This window comes from Cynoglossus semilaevis, chromosome 6 (genome assembly GCF_000523025.1).
Source record: "Cynoglossus semilaevis isolate Cse_v1.0 chromosome 6, Cse_v1.0, whole genome shotgun sequence".
Classification (NCBI taxonomy): Eukaryota; Metazoa; Chordata; class Actinopteri; order Pleuronectiformes; family Cynoglossidae; genus Cynoglossus; species Cynoglossus semilaevis.
The window spans coordinates 15,919,441-15,933,114 of record NC_024312.1 but is presented as its reverse complement, the minus strand read 5'-3'; the positions used below and the strand labels follow the sequence as shown (position 1 = coordinate 15,933,114).

General features: G+C 41.7%; 1 protein-coding gene across 1 annotated transcript in view; it reads right to left on the bottom strand.

Annotated features, from left to right (window-relative positions):
• Positions 1-4,487: 4,487 nt before the first annotated feature.
• The window catches only part of LOC107988660 (uncharacterized), a 13,453-nt gene continuing 4,266 nt past the window's right edge, over positions 4,488-13,674 (bottom strand). Inside the window, exon 2 of the mRNA XM_017032867.2 lies at positions 4,488-10,648. Within this exon, the coding sequence (XP_016888356.1) occupies positions 10,413-10,648 (236 nt within the window). The 3' untranslated portion in view covers positions 4,488-10,412. The remainder of the gene's footprint in view (positions 10,649-13,674) is intronic.

Sequence of the window (13,674 nt, the reverse complement as noted above, 5' to 3'; positions counted from 1 at the left end):
CATGTCGACAGGGCAGACAATTAAAGGTTTGTTCTGGCAAGAAATGTCTTCCATTCCTGGGGGTTGTAGGAGGAAGGAGAGAAGGGGACATGAAAACGATCCCTCGTGAGACTTGGTGGACAACGTAATGTGTTTATGGGCTGCTGTCAATACAGCACGCACACGCAGCCTCAGTCTACGTTGTTGGTTTTGTGCTGGGTGGAGAACAAAAGCACTGGCAATTCCTGCGCTCATAAAATGGAACTCCACGTATACAGTAAATCGTGTGTTTCATGTTTTGCGAAGAAGGGAAACAGATGTACAATACCTGGACCGGCCGACTGTATGCACGCTGCAGGCAGGCGCAGGTTAATGTGTAAGGCAAACACACCACATAAAGGGCTTTACGGCTCACTTTAACAAATCTCATGTTTTCCCTGTAGTCCACTACCGAGTTCAGTCAATGTTTACAACACAAACAGCTTCCGTCTCAATCCTTCTCCTGACCTTTCATGTTATCCTGACTTGTCAGTGTACAGACAAACAAGTTGTTCACCTACAATGAAGGAAAAGGAGCTTTGGAACCATCAAGGCTGACCGCTGTTCTGAGACTAGTGCTGAGTTTTTACACCCTTCGTGTTTATGGGAAAATCAATACCGCCTTCATATTTGTTCATGATACACAGGTTAAAAACTACTGGACCCTGTGTATTGTTGTGCTTTGCAGAGGGTTTAATCAGCAGCCTTACAGGCTTGCTATCAAATATGAACATGACTTAGTAAATCTTTAAGTGACAGACCAACAATAGAAAAACTCAGAACTAATTAAAGAAGCTGAAAACAACAAATGAAGACATGGCCATTTAATTTGTTAGTTTTTCTCAAGATGATTACATTTCTGATCATCAGTCATCATCGGTTTTAGCTTAGTTTAGTTTAGTTAGCTGTTAACTAACAAATATTGACAAACATAAGTCAAAGTGCCATTTTAAGTACTTAATAATTTAGTGGCACCAAATACTGTTTAATACAGTGGAGGACACTGGCCAAAATGAGGTAATAATTTAGCAACAGAAATGACAGTGGATTCATTTTAATGCATGAAACATGAGGACTAACATCAGTCTTTACCCTGTTCCAGTGTTTGGTGGCCCGGAGTAGAAAGTCCAGCGGGCCGTGTCTGGCCCACGACCATAGTTGACCTGGTTTAAGAATACTTACTGAATACTGAATCTGAATGGGAGTTGTTATTTTTCAAACCATTACCTTTGTGCTAAAAAGAAAAAAAAAAACTCTCTTTACTACGACTGGAAAAAATTGCTGCCTGTGTCTTTGTTTTTATGCAGGCTTGCATCTGTGTGTCCATGTGTGTCCAACCTGGCAGTATGTCATTTGGCTGCCCTATAAAAGGTCAGGGTCTGACAGAAACCCCAGAAAGAAATTAAACTAAAGAGTATGTAAAAAAAAATATATATATATATAGGCTAATTATTACTGAATTTATGACGTCCGTAAAATTCCTTAAGATTTTATGGTTTTTATCTGTTATTTGTAAACCCTTTTAACTGAATTAATTGTTATTAAAAAGAAATAGTAAATATGGGTGGACAACAAAGGGTTGTGTCAGGATGGGTTGGGAACATTCACACAGACATGGATCAGGTCCCGATAAAAACACCAGTGAAAAACAATGATGCGGAGTGTTTCCATGAGGTCAGTAGATCAGCTAAGCTAAGCTGCTACAGCTTGTCATAGCGGCTCAGTGTCAGGTGACATGGCGTCACGTCGTCCCGGACAGTCTAATGTGGAATAGATTCTTTAGTGTTGTTTCTTATTTGTTTTGTAGCAGTGCTTATAGCACGTTATGGTTCAATTCCCAGAGGAACCACATATCCCTAAACGGCGCCTCTCGTGTGGCAGCCTGTGTGTTGCAACCACGTACTTGATGGTCGGTTGGAAAGACTCACTCGATAAATTTTCCCATTGTGGAATAAATAAAGGACTATTATTATTATTGTTGTTGTTGTTGTTAATATTATTGATGTTTTTGTGGGTTGGAATGATGTATTTTTATGTATAAGTATAGTTTATACTATTTATTGTTTGTGTTTTGACTATATATATATATATATATATATAAAGATGAAATGTCTTGGACTAAATTAGTGACCATTAAATTACATGCATTTAATCAAAGTACTCATATATAACATATCATGTGTATATAAAATATATTCAGGTTACATGAGATAATATATATTTCATATCATTGTAGGTAGATCACTGTGGCCTGGTCCTTTGAAAAGGAGCTCCCAGGTGTAGACTCCCCCTAGTGTCCTGACTCGTCTTGTTGTTGGTGTTTATTGAATCTGCAGCAAATTCAGTTTGTTGTTTTTTTTTTTTTTGCTTTTTTTTTTTTTTTTTTTTTTTTTGTTACTCGTATTACACAGTATTGTTAGCACGCTCCCACTTTAAGTGTTACCTCACCTGGTTTATACTGTGTTGTGTTTCCAACTGCTCTGATTATTTCACTGCTAATGTTTTCTTGCCTCATTGAGTTCCATTGTAGCAACGTCGACCTTCTCAAGTCTCTGCAGAGACAAAGTGATGGCAACAGTCAGCCTAACTTTAAAACTAACTCCAAAGTGGTAATAACCAGTACTGAAGAAATGGAATGTAGTTGCAGAACAGATGCTTCCAGTCACTGAGATTTAAAAAACACTGAAGGAATATGTTGATTTGAATGGCCATTGGGGGCATTTCATGCAGTCACAAACTTCACTCAGATCTGTGCAGTTCTTCCTTTGGTACAGAATTCCTCCGTGTCCTGATAATTATCACGATGTGATGGCGATTTGTGAACCAGATCAAGTATAACTGCACGAGATTCTCCGTGTTTCTCATTGTCATAATAACGCTTGTCATAATAACGCTGTGTTTTTCTCGTAAACACATCGTCCACAGCCTTTGGACTTTAATCTCATAAAAATAATGGCTTTATTCTTAAGAAACAACTTTTTCTCAATAATTTAGGATTATTTATTTTAATCTCATATTAATCTTTTTTTTCTCAATGTGGTCTTAATACTCGCCATATTACTGCTAATTGCTATACAGCTTAATTTTTTAAATTATTTTCTTATTTGTCAAAGCAGGGAGGAAGATTGAAGACTGGGCGTTAGAATTGGACGATATGATGGCTAATGTGTAGAATAGTGACCTGTTGTTGCTGTTTAAACCGATCTGAGCCTGACTTCATCCACAACTCCACCCTCCTACAGACCGACATACAACATAAAGTCTGTTTGTGGGGCTGGTCGTACTGAAAGTCAAAACTGAAAACTGTAAATGAATGATGTGTTTTGTCGGTTTTCTGGTTCGTGGTTCATCGTGTTCTCAAATCATATTTTTATAGTTTCAATATTTGTCATTTTATACGATACAGTTGACTTTTATTCAGCACACATTTTTAGAAATGAAGCCTATTACATAGTATATGAATGAGTGTGTTGCCTGATCAGTCGAATCCTCTGCTCCACAGTCTGGCCTTTCACTTCACTTACTCTGTGGCCTCAGGGATATGAATTATTGTTGATACAGAGTCTGTTTCATGAACGGACACTGTAATCACTCTATGTCAGACGTATGACACTGCGCACACACACACACACACATTTAACCCTTTCTTCTGTTTGACTCACTGCCTGTGTATCAGTTTAATGGCCGCAGACTGATCCAGCCCACGGGGGCCGAGAGTTGGAGCAACAGTGAAATCTGAATAAACAATAGATTACACATGACGAGGCTCTGGATGCGGTCACATCCGTGTGTGTGTTTGGGAGAGAGACACACACACATGCACACAAACACTGGACGTAAAAGAATACTCTGAGACGACAGACATTCGCCATGACTGCGCTGAGACAGAAAACAAGCCTGTCTTTGATTACAAGATGGATTGATTCAAACGTATTCCATTAAATTGCACCCAGAATCTTAGAATCTCTACTTTTGCTGCGTTTTTCTCCAAAGTGAATGACATCTGACCAAAAGCAGAACAATGGCTGGCAGTATAACCTTTTGTCCCTTGATAAGTGGCAGCATCCTGGTATAGATTCTGCAGCGATGAAGCATGAATAGTAATTGTTTACCTGCAGTTGGTACAATGTCAACAGACTAATCCATCACATGGACCTTGTCCACGTATTTATAGACAAGGGGAATAAATCAGGCGAATGAAAGTTGAAAAGACAAACACAAGGACACAAATAGGAGCCCAATACATAATCCTTTAAACATTTTTAATCAAGACGTCAGGAACAGGAGAGATGAATGAAGCATTCATCTATCTGTAATTAAACGTGTACATCATCATAATGTAGAAATAATGTGATAAACAGCCTGACAGTGATTTGCTGATACTCTGCAGTAAATGATTTGAGCTTGAAGTGCGCATTGTAAGGCTGGAGCTAAATGATTTGCACTATATTGTCATTAGGGTTTACATTGTAAAACCTGATGCTGAGAGATATGAACCACTGTATATCTTCACTCAGAGGCTGTATCGCTCAGCGCCGGGGAGTGAATTATTATTTTTGTCGTTACAAAATGAAGTTTTTGATCGTGTCTCAAGAAAGAGTTTTCCCAAATAGGAAGGACGGGCAAAGTATTGACATTAAATATGACTACAATTCTGGGAAACCCAGGGAGAGAAGGGAGTGAGTGAGAAATATTTCTAATAAATTGGAGATAACTGCGTACTGTATCAGATGACTGACAGAAGGTTCAGCCCTTTACCGAGAGGCAGTGACACAGAGCAAAGGATATGACTATTATTGGGAAATTCTCTCCACTATTTCACAATGTTATATATATATATATATAAAAAACCCACTATGTAAGCAGTTTGTCACCCGCTTTTATTACCAAATCAAATAAAAAAAGACGATGGGATGGATAGGAAAAAGACACGTAAAAGGACAGGGACTTTTAACAGAAAAGAGGTCTTGACATTCTCTCACTGTGACATATGACTGTCCCTGGCTCCTCGGAGCTCCGAGGAGAAGAAAAGAAAAGCCCTGATGGAACACTAACTTTCAATGTCACTGGACATGTCTGTGTTAGGATCGAGGCGGGGTACGTACGGGTGGGGACGGAGATTACGCTGAATGTCATCCTACCTCATCTCTCAATCATCCACTTTCAATCCATCGTCGCCCTGCAGCTTCCGAGACAGCTTGGCGATGATGCCAGTAAAATAGGATCAATAGCATAGGGAAAAATGGAGCAGACAATCTCTTACCCCCTTGAACTTCTGTACCGGTGATTGATTTGTTCCCTGCCACAGCAGAGGAGATATTGGAGACAAGAAACACGTGTGTGGCCGCACATATGTTTATGTGTGTGTGTGTGTGTGTGTGCACCTGAAAAAGTGTGTTGAAAGAATGTTTTTGTAAAAGTGTGGTGGCTCCATATGTGTGTGTGTGCTGTGTGATTGATGATCTGAAGTGCACACACATCATCAGCAAGGCATTTGCGAGGTGTGTGAGTCAGGAGCTGTCATCCCCCTCAGTCTCCCCAAGCAGAGGCCTCGGCAGCTGATTTATAGTAAATCATTAAAATCTGCTTATTATTGCAGCAGCTCATCACCCTCCCCCTTCCTCAGTCCTTACAAACCCCACACCAACCCCCACCCAAAAAAAAAAAAAAAAAAGAAAAAAACTTCTAACACCGCTGCCGGGACGCTCACGATGAATACTGTCTGACCACCGCAGCGTCACTAACTTATTCGCACAAAGTGGTGGTCAGCAAGTTCTAGGCATGTTAAATAAATTTTTGACATGTGTTAAAAAAAATAAATACCCCAGATGTCTTGTTTCATAAGGAGTGGCTGAAGAAGCCAGAGAGAGAATCTGGCCGCGTTCCTGCTCAACAGCTGGGGCAGAGTCGACTTATCCATCCACAAATATAAAAGAAAGGGATGGGAGGGTGGGAGAGAGGGGCTGAGTAAACTGGGCACTAATGCTCACATATGCATAAAACCCACCAGCACACACACACCTGCACACCTCTGCCGTCTTCCGTCTTCCGTCTCAGAAAGTGAAAATGTGATGTGACTTGAACAATGACAGGTGTGTTTGTCAAGGATGTGGCTGTCACTTCAAATCAATGGACGGGAGCATCTTTCCAGGGAGACTTTCCACTTCTGAGGGTTTGACTGGTTACACTGCGCTTCAGTGCGGGCTGAAGAACAGTGAGTTGTCAAAGTGGCTTTCAGGGAGCCCTGTTCAGATGTCAGCACATCAGGAGGAAAATAAGAATTCAGGATACGTTCAGTTTCTGCTTTTATTTCATGATAAAACTCTACATAGGTTCCAGAGGCCATTAGTGAACAAGAAAACCATTATCTGGGCGTCTATCTGTCTGATGATCATTAGCACGAACACATCCAAGAATCAATGTTTTAGAGACATTATATTCAAGCAAGTTGCGCAGGTCACAGAATAAAATGATGATAATCATTTGCACTGAATACCTAAAGTGAGAATCGCAGCTCGTCTGTTGTCGTTTTGTGGTGTGTGTGTGTGTGGTTTGTCAAATGCTTTTCAATTACAGCCTTTCACTTGAGGCACGATCACATTCCCATGAAGTGATTTTAATGGAGGTTTGGTGCAATTGTTTGTTATGCGAGACAGGTCTTTTCAGCAGAAAGCGAGGAGGGGGAGAACGAGACAGAGGGGAGGCTTGAAACACGAATAAACTTCGGGTGACAACACGACATCAGCGGACGAGCAAGGGAGTAGCTGCAGGCACTGAAGTAGTAGCTTCCTGTCACTAGTCTTTAACTGGACAAGTGTATTGCACGATATGGCCGAGGACGATTCTTTTACACGTATGTTTAAAGAGTTAAACGTGGATGATGATGATCATCTGAACGTGCTACATTATTTCTTGGTGCTGTTCCCCTTTCATCCTCCAAACCTCTCTTTCCTCTCCCTGTCACATGCAGTCTAACAACCTCCTTTCCGTTCTGTCTCTAAAGCTCCTGGAAAGCAGAAGCACAGGTGCAGGACTGCGGGGCTACGGCCCACAGACCCTGGATGCTGAAAGAGGAGAGGCACAAATGCAGAATTACAACACCTCCATTTCTCACACTGACATAATCCCCGTGTTTTATTTGTCCCCCTGTAATTCTTTTTATATCTTGGGCTTATGTTCTTTGGCATCTGCTCAATCCCAGCCATGGGACACAGGGCTGCAGCAGGCCCATATGTGTGCCTTGCTCCAGTTAATGCATATTAGCTCCTCTGTAACTGTGACTAAACTGGCACGTCTCAGCTGGGAGATGTGTCGGCTTTGACTGACAGCCCATGTCTGGATCCTGTACTCTGAGCCTCATGCAGTCTTGTCAAACACGGGCTCTGTCAAAGCATCCCTCACTCTGCTGTCAAGCACTGGAGCCAGAGAGAGAGAGAGAGAGAGAGAGCGAGAGAGAGAGAGAGCTGCAGAGGGTTCACAGCCCTGACCATAAGTCTCTAAAACACCTTTCACTGTGTGTGTGTGTGTGTGTGTGTGTGTGTGTGTGTGTTTATCAGAGTCTTATCAGAATGCTATCTCACACTTCTTCACTTCTAAATGAAATCTCAGACTCGTGTTACTGCCGTGTTTCTTGCTCTCCACCAAAGAGAACATACTGTATATATATATATATATATATTTTTTTTTTTTATTCTTGCATTGTCGTTGAGATTGCCCCTCGAGATTGGCGGGTGACAAAGGGGTCTGCACCCCAATCAGGTCAGTCACTAGAATGACTTTGTGAGTGGCTTCAAAAAAGCAGCTTCACATTAGGAATTCAGTGCAGCGTTGATGTATGTTGTCGGCGGAGGAAATCTGTTAAGTCTGTGCCATGTGATGCTAACAGTCTTAAATATTGTTTTCACAACTGTGCAAGCTAATTACCTTTAATTTTTCATCTGTGCTCCGAGGGTTGTAAGAGACTGTGATTAGTGATTCATTACTTCTCATTACCTGGCCTGTCAAACTGTTTCCTTTACTTATTCAGGCTGATTAGCAGAACATGGCCCGCCTCTCTCTCGGAGGCTGAGAGAGAGACCTCAAACATGGCACGAAGGTAGGAACTGTGACAGACGATGGCCGGGTTAATAACAACACGCAAAGAAATCTGGAAGAAAAGGGTTAATATTAAAGGGGCTGTGTATTTTAAGATGATTAAATTACATGTGTGCGTGTGTGTGTGCGTGCGTCAAGTGTTGTAAAAGTATCACTTCACTTAGGCTCAATTTAAGAAGAGCCTGATTCTGATGTGAGGTCATTGGATAAATCCTACGCTGACAGACTCTAAGATGACACGTCTGCTGTTCCTCCACAGCCGGGTTATTTATAGTTGTCTGAGAATGAGGATTGATTTACAGCAGGTAAACAGGGCGCCATTCACAGCAAAAAGGTCAAGGTGAGTCAAAGCTTGGCTGAAAAAAACACAGACGATTGGCTTCACTTCTCTGCCGGCAGCTCAGGCCGTGAAGTTGATACAGAAACTGACACAAGAAGTCCATAAAACAGAGAAGAAGGGAAAAAAAAAAAAAGAAAAAGTGTGCGCGTGACATTGACGTTAACCGAAACATTTATCACTATTAGGTGTAATTAACAAACTTTCACAGCGTTAATTAAAAGTGTTCCGCTTTAAGGAAAACTGTGCCTAATTAGGTGGTTTGACAGGATGAGGCCTTAGGGATGATCCATATCCAGAGGGCTGGGAGATGGGAACAATCTGCAGCATATCTACAAAGCAGAGAGTTCTGCAGCATTTCCTGTTCCTATAAAACAAAAAGTTTACACAAGATAGTCTGGTCTGGTCTGATCTGGACTGGTCTGGTCTGAAATGGCACAGATGGTATTGACAGGTTTGACAGTTCTTCAATGAAACATCAGCCCAGGGGAGGGGCCTTGTCACCTGTCACGTACAGAGCTGAAGGGCGAGAGAAGAAGCAGAAGGTGTGGAACAGGAGGTAGAGAGCGGAGAAGGAATTTGATGGGGGGAAAAATGAGGAAAAACAGACGACTGGTCACATTGGCATTCAGTGGATACACATAAAAACACGGAGAGGCAATAAAAACTACAGAGATATCAGGCCCCAGTCACCTGCAGACGTGTTTGTAGAGCACTATCTGCAAAAGACGAGAGGGTCTGAGAATGACAAATGTGTACCCAAAGAATCGGTGATTGGATCTGGGATTAGGAGGCCGCCTTGTCTCCGATGGGAAACTGGCAGGAGACAGACGGACAAAGAGTTGGAAGAAAGAGAGAGAAGTGGCAGGGAAAAGGAGAGTGGAAGGAGGACGGTGTAAACCAATGTCAGAATGCCCTGGCAGGGTGGGTGGGATTTGACAGACACATCTCACACGGGCTGACAGCTCCATCAATAGCCCCAGGATGGCCGCTCTGATTGACAGCTAGCAGGTGGCGCATGAATGAAGTTGTCGGGCGAGCTGTCAGTCAAAGTCACATCGGTGTGGTTACAAGGCCGTGGCTGAACAAGCAAACAGCTGCCCAGGGTGCTCTCTGGGCGTGCAGGCACACTGACGGCACAGAAGGCTCAGGCAGCTCTGAACATGCTGGAATGGACATAGATGGCAGTGATAGGGTACAATAGCTGTGTTGATTAGGCCTGTAATACGCTCGTGGGCAGATCCTGTAGGTACACGTGTGGGTAGTTCTGCTCAATAAAAAAAAAAATAGAGGGAGAAGAGATTTAAATGTACTATCAATGAATCTCCGCAGTTTTCCATTTCCTTGGTTCTCCTTAATTGAGCATTGTTCCAGCATGAGCGCATGAAGCATAGAAGTTAATGGGCAATAATTATATGTGAGAGAGGCTTTGTCCCTGGAGTGGAATATAGAACAAATGGAAGCTCCGATATGCAACATTCTACTTCATTACATCTGCCGCGATTAAAGCCTGAACATCTGGCACCATATCCTGACAGATAGAGAAGACTTCTAGACTGGAAGGGAAATTGAGCGATATTTACAAAAATGTAACACAGGGTATTTACTGGATGAAAGAACAAGTGCTGCGGGCGGGCACGATACATTCTCCCTATTAGACAAGTGTTGAGCTGAAAGATGCTTGTAAACACAAGTAAATCGTTTGGACACTTCTGACAAAATGAACGGCACTAAATACCCGAGCTACACTTTCACATCACAATGGACTTTATTATTATAGGCAGCTTCTTTTGCTACAGATAAATACGTACTGTGGCTCTTCAAGTAAACACTGGAATGTACATCACGGTTGGTTAACTTTTTTTTTAAAACATTTTTTTTAATAATCTCAATCATCCTAACCCTTTAGAGGTGAAGCTAGCAATAAACATAACTGTCTGTATCTTCTGTTGCCATGACAACATCAAGTTCCACACAGCGACGTCACGCCAATCTGGTCTCTCCCTGACGCGTGGTTGTCTCCTGCGATGGTCGGGGGCAATCTGGACGCTCGCTGGGGCGTGTGAGAGCGCCGCAGGCGTCGGTCAGGGTAAAGGGTGTTGTCAAAGGGTCTGCGATGGACACAGACCACGTGGGTCTTTAGGTTGCCCTTCTGGGAAGCGCTGTAAGGACAGTATCTGCACTGGAACGGCTTTGGAGCTGGGGGAAAAATAGACAGGATTTCATGGTATATTAGAGAAATGACAACAGAAAACCATGATGTGAGCTCATAATGAAACAGTACAGTTAAGTGATAGGGCGAGGTGCTTCAAAGAAATCGTCATACTTCACTGATCACAAACGTCTATTGTTCTTTATTTTGTCTGCATTTTTTATGCTGCTGATCCATGAATTAATGAATGACATTGAGTGGTTTACTTTTAAAATTAGGAACAGAGAGAAGGATATGACTCCACCATATGATCAAAGGATTTTTGATTGGTAGTAAAAACATGTTCATAGAATTCCTCCATATAGAAGAGAACAGAACAGAACTGAATGAACAAAAGCAAAACATAAGTTTTACTTCTCCCAAGATGATTCTAAACCAAATAAAAAAGTAATAATAATATTAATTTTAAAAAATCCACAATACATCAAGGACTTTAGCAGCAAACATGGAAAGAGTAAAAAAGAGACAACTTTTACGAAAAGGCCTAGATCAGGGTTCACCAACGTGGTGCTGGGGGCACCTGGTGCCGGCAGACTATGTTCTTAAAATAAAACTAGTCAACAAGAGGGTGTACTGCTGTGCTTTTTTAATCAGTTCCATCTATAATGATATCCAAATGGGTGCAATGACGATGGTAAGAAGAGTAGATCTCTTGAAGTAGTTTCAAAAAGCTTGGTGACCCCTGGCCTAGAGGTTAAGTTTTAGCTTCACCAGCTGGGAGCAGCATCAACATAAACTTCTAAAATCATCACAGGCGACATAAAACCAATCTAAGTAGCACATTATGCCCCTGTATATTGTTTTAAATGTTTAAAATATTATTATTATTATTATTATTATATTTGTTGTCAAGAGTCTAACTTTTCTAAAACACAAAGCTTAACTTGTCTTTGGAAAAAGGCAGCAAGTTCTAATTTGTTGTAACATACTTCCTGTTCACCACAAAAGCACACACACACACACACACACAGAGAGAGAGAGAGAGAGAGATATACACGCACACTAGTGTTGAGTTGAGGAATGACAGACGTCTGCAGCTGGGAGGGAAGGCATGCCAAAACTTCCTGTCTGCCCCCCTCCTCAGTGCCCACCACATAACTCCACCACAAACAAAGTGAACCAACACAGCACAGCACTAACCCTACCTTTCAGTCACAAAGAACAAAGTCTGATTGCTTCTACTGAGTTAATCTGGCTTTAATTAGAAGAGGAATGACGCAAAAAAAAAACACGCGTGGATCCGACTGGAATCCCTGGACGACTCATTTACCTCCGGACAGCCACGTGTCATTGTTCACTGCTATGCTATTTTTAAGACGACTGTGCACGTAACTTTCCCTTTCCCACTTCTGTCTAACACTTGTGTTTTTGAGTGATTCATGGTTACAGTAAACCATTATGTGCTGATGTCATTTGACATCACTTCCCAAAAACTGAGGGCTGCTTCAGCCTTTTCACCCCACCCTCGCGTCTTCCTCTCCATCATGCGACTCATCAAGCCTCCGACAGCTGCACGCAGCTGAACACTGGCTTTCCTATCTACATAAAAAAGGTGTTTTCAGGACGAAAAGTAGGAAAACTCACAGAAGGTGTGAGCAATAAAAGGTAATGCTCCATCTGTCGGCGTATAATAACCTGCTGGCCATAAAGGACCGGCGCGAACACACACAAACACAAAAACACACACTAGCCAGACGAGCATGAGGCCTGATACAGCTGAATACCACCGGGGTGGCAAAGCATTTTGTGTGCGAGTGAAGAGAGACCAGCAGAGGGGGGAATAAACTGATAGACTGTGTAAGGGGTAAATATTTTTGTTGTGTTGTCTCCCATAATTTATTGTAGACAGAAAAGTTAAGACATGAAACAATGTCTCTAAACTAAACACAAGTGTTGCTTTCTTGCATCTAAACATGTGTCACTCCGCTCTCCCACAGATGACACATACTGATCAACCACGTCGATTTTCCCTAGACTGGTCAAAATCTTCCAAATGCACACAAGGAAAAGCATGTTACTCCTGCTGCCTGTTAAACTTCCAAACGTCTGGTAACAACAAGCCCGAAAGGCTGGTGTCTGAGTCAGACGCTCACTGGCCTGCTTGTCTCCCCTTTGTCGTTGTCTTGTCGACGTTCTTCCTCCCCCACCTCCTCCCTGGGTCTCTTCCTTTTTTCCTACTAAAGGAGAGGGAAAGTCCAAGAGAGGGCAACCTCCAAATAAGTTCCATTAATCACAGGCAAGAGTCTAATGTAACTAATATTTTACAATTAAAGTAGACAGCATTGGGCTTGGAGCCATCCATCTCCTCTCCACATGATCCTCCATTCATCCGCTCTAACCACTGCTTCAGATTAGCCGCACGCTAACACACACACACACACGCATTATACATATTGTATCTACACAAACATACTGTTCACAGTAACATTTTTGCACATAGTCGGTGAAAAAGTAAACTAGTCCCATGGTCTTGGGGAGAACATAGTTTGAAGATAAGTGACAATCGAAAGTTTTTAGTAAAGTATATACAGTAGCCCTCCTGCAGGTGGTGCTGGTTCATTAATTGATTACAATTTACTCATTTACTACTAAAATGAGTAGTAAATCCAGGTTTAAAGACTTTGGATTAACCACTGAATATGAGAAATGCACCTCAGGTTAAACACATTAGTCACCAACAGATGGCAGTAGATACAACGTAGTTTGATATCTCAATGCAAAACTTGTGTTTCTTTGTGGAGCTTTTTCACCTTTAATGTATTAGTTCCAAAACAACATTATGGTTTTGGAATTTGGAAGAAAATAGTTTCATTTGAGATTTTTTATCTATTACTTACTGAGGTTCTTCTAAGGTTTGGCTAGGTTAAGCTAACATCGCTTATCTGCATTCTCTCTTATTTATTTATTTATTTATTGTCTATACTGAGTTGCTTTATTGCCACCTACTGGGACTATTTTATTCTGGTTTATATTTACAACCTAAAAAACACATTGATCATTAGTAAAATTAGCA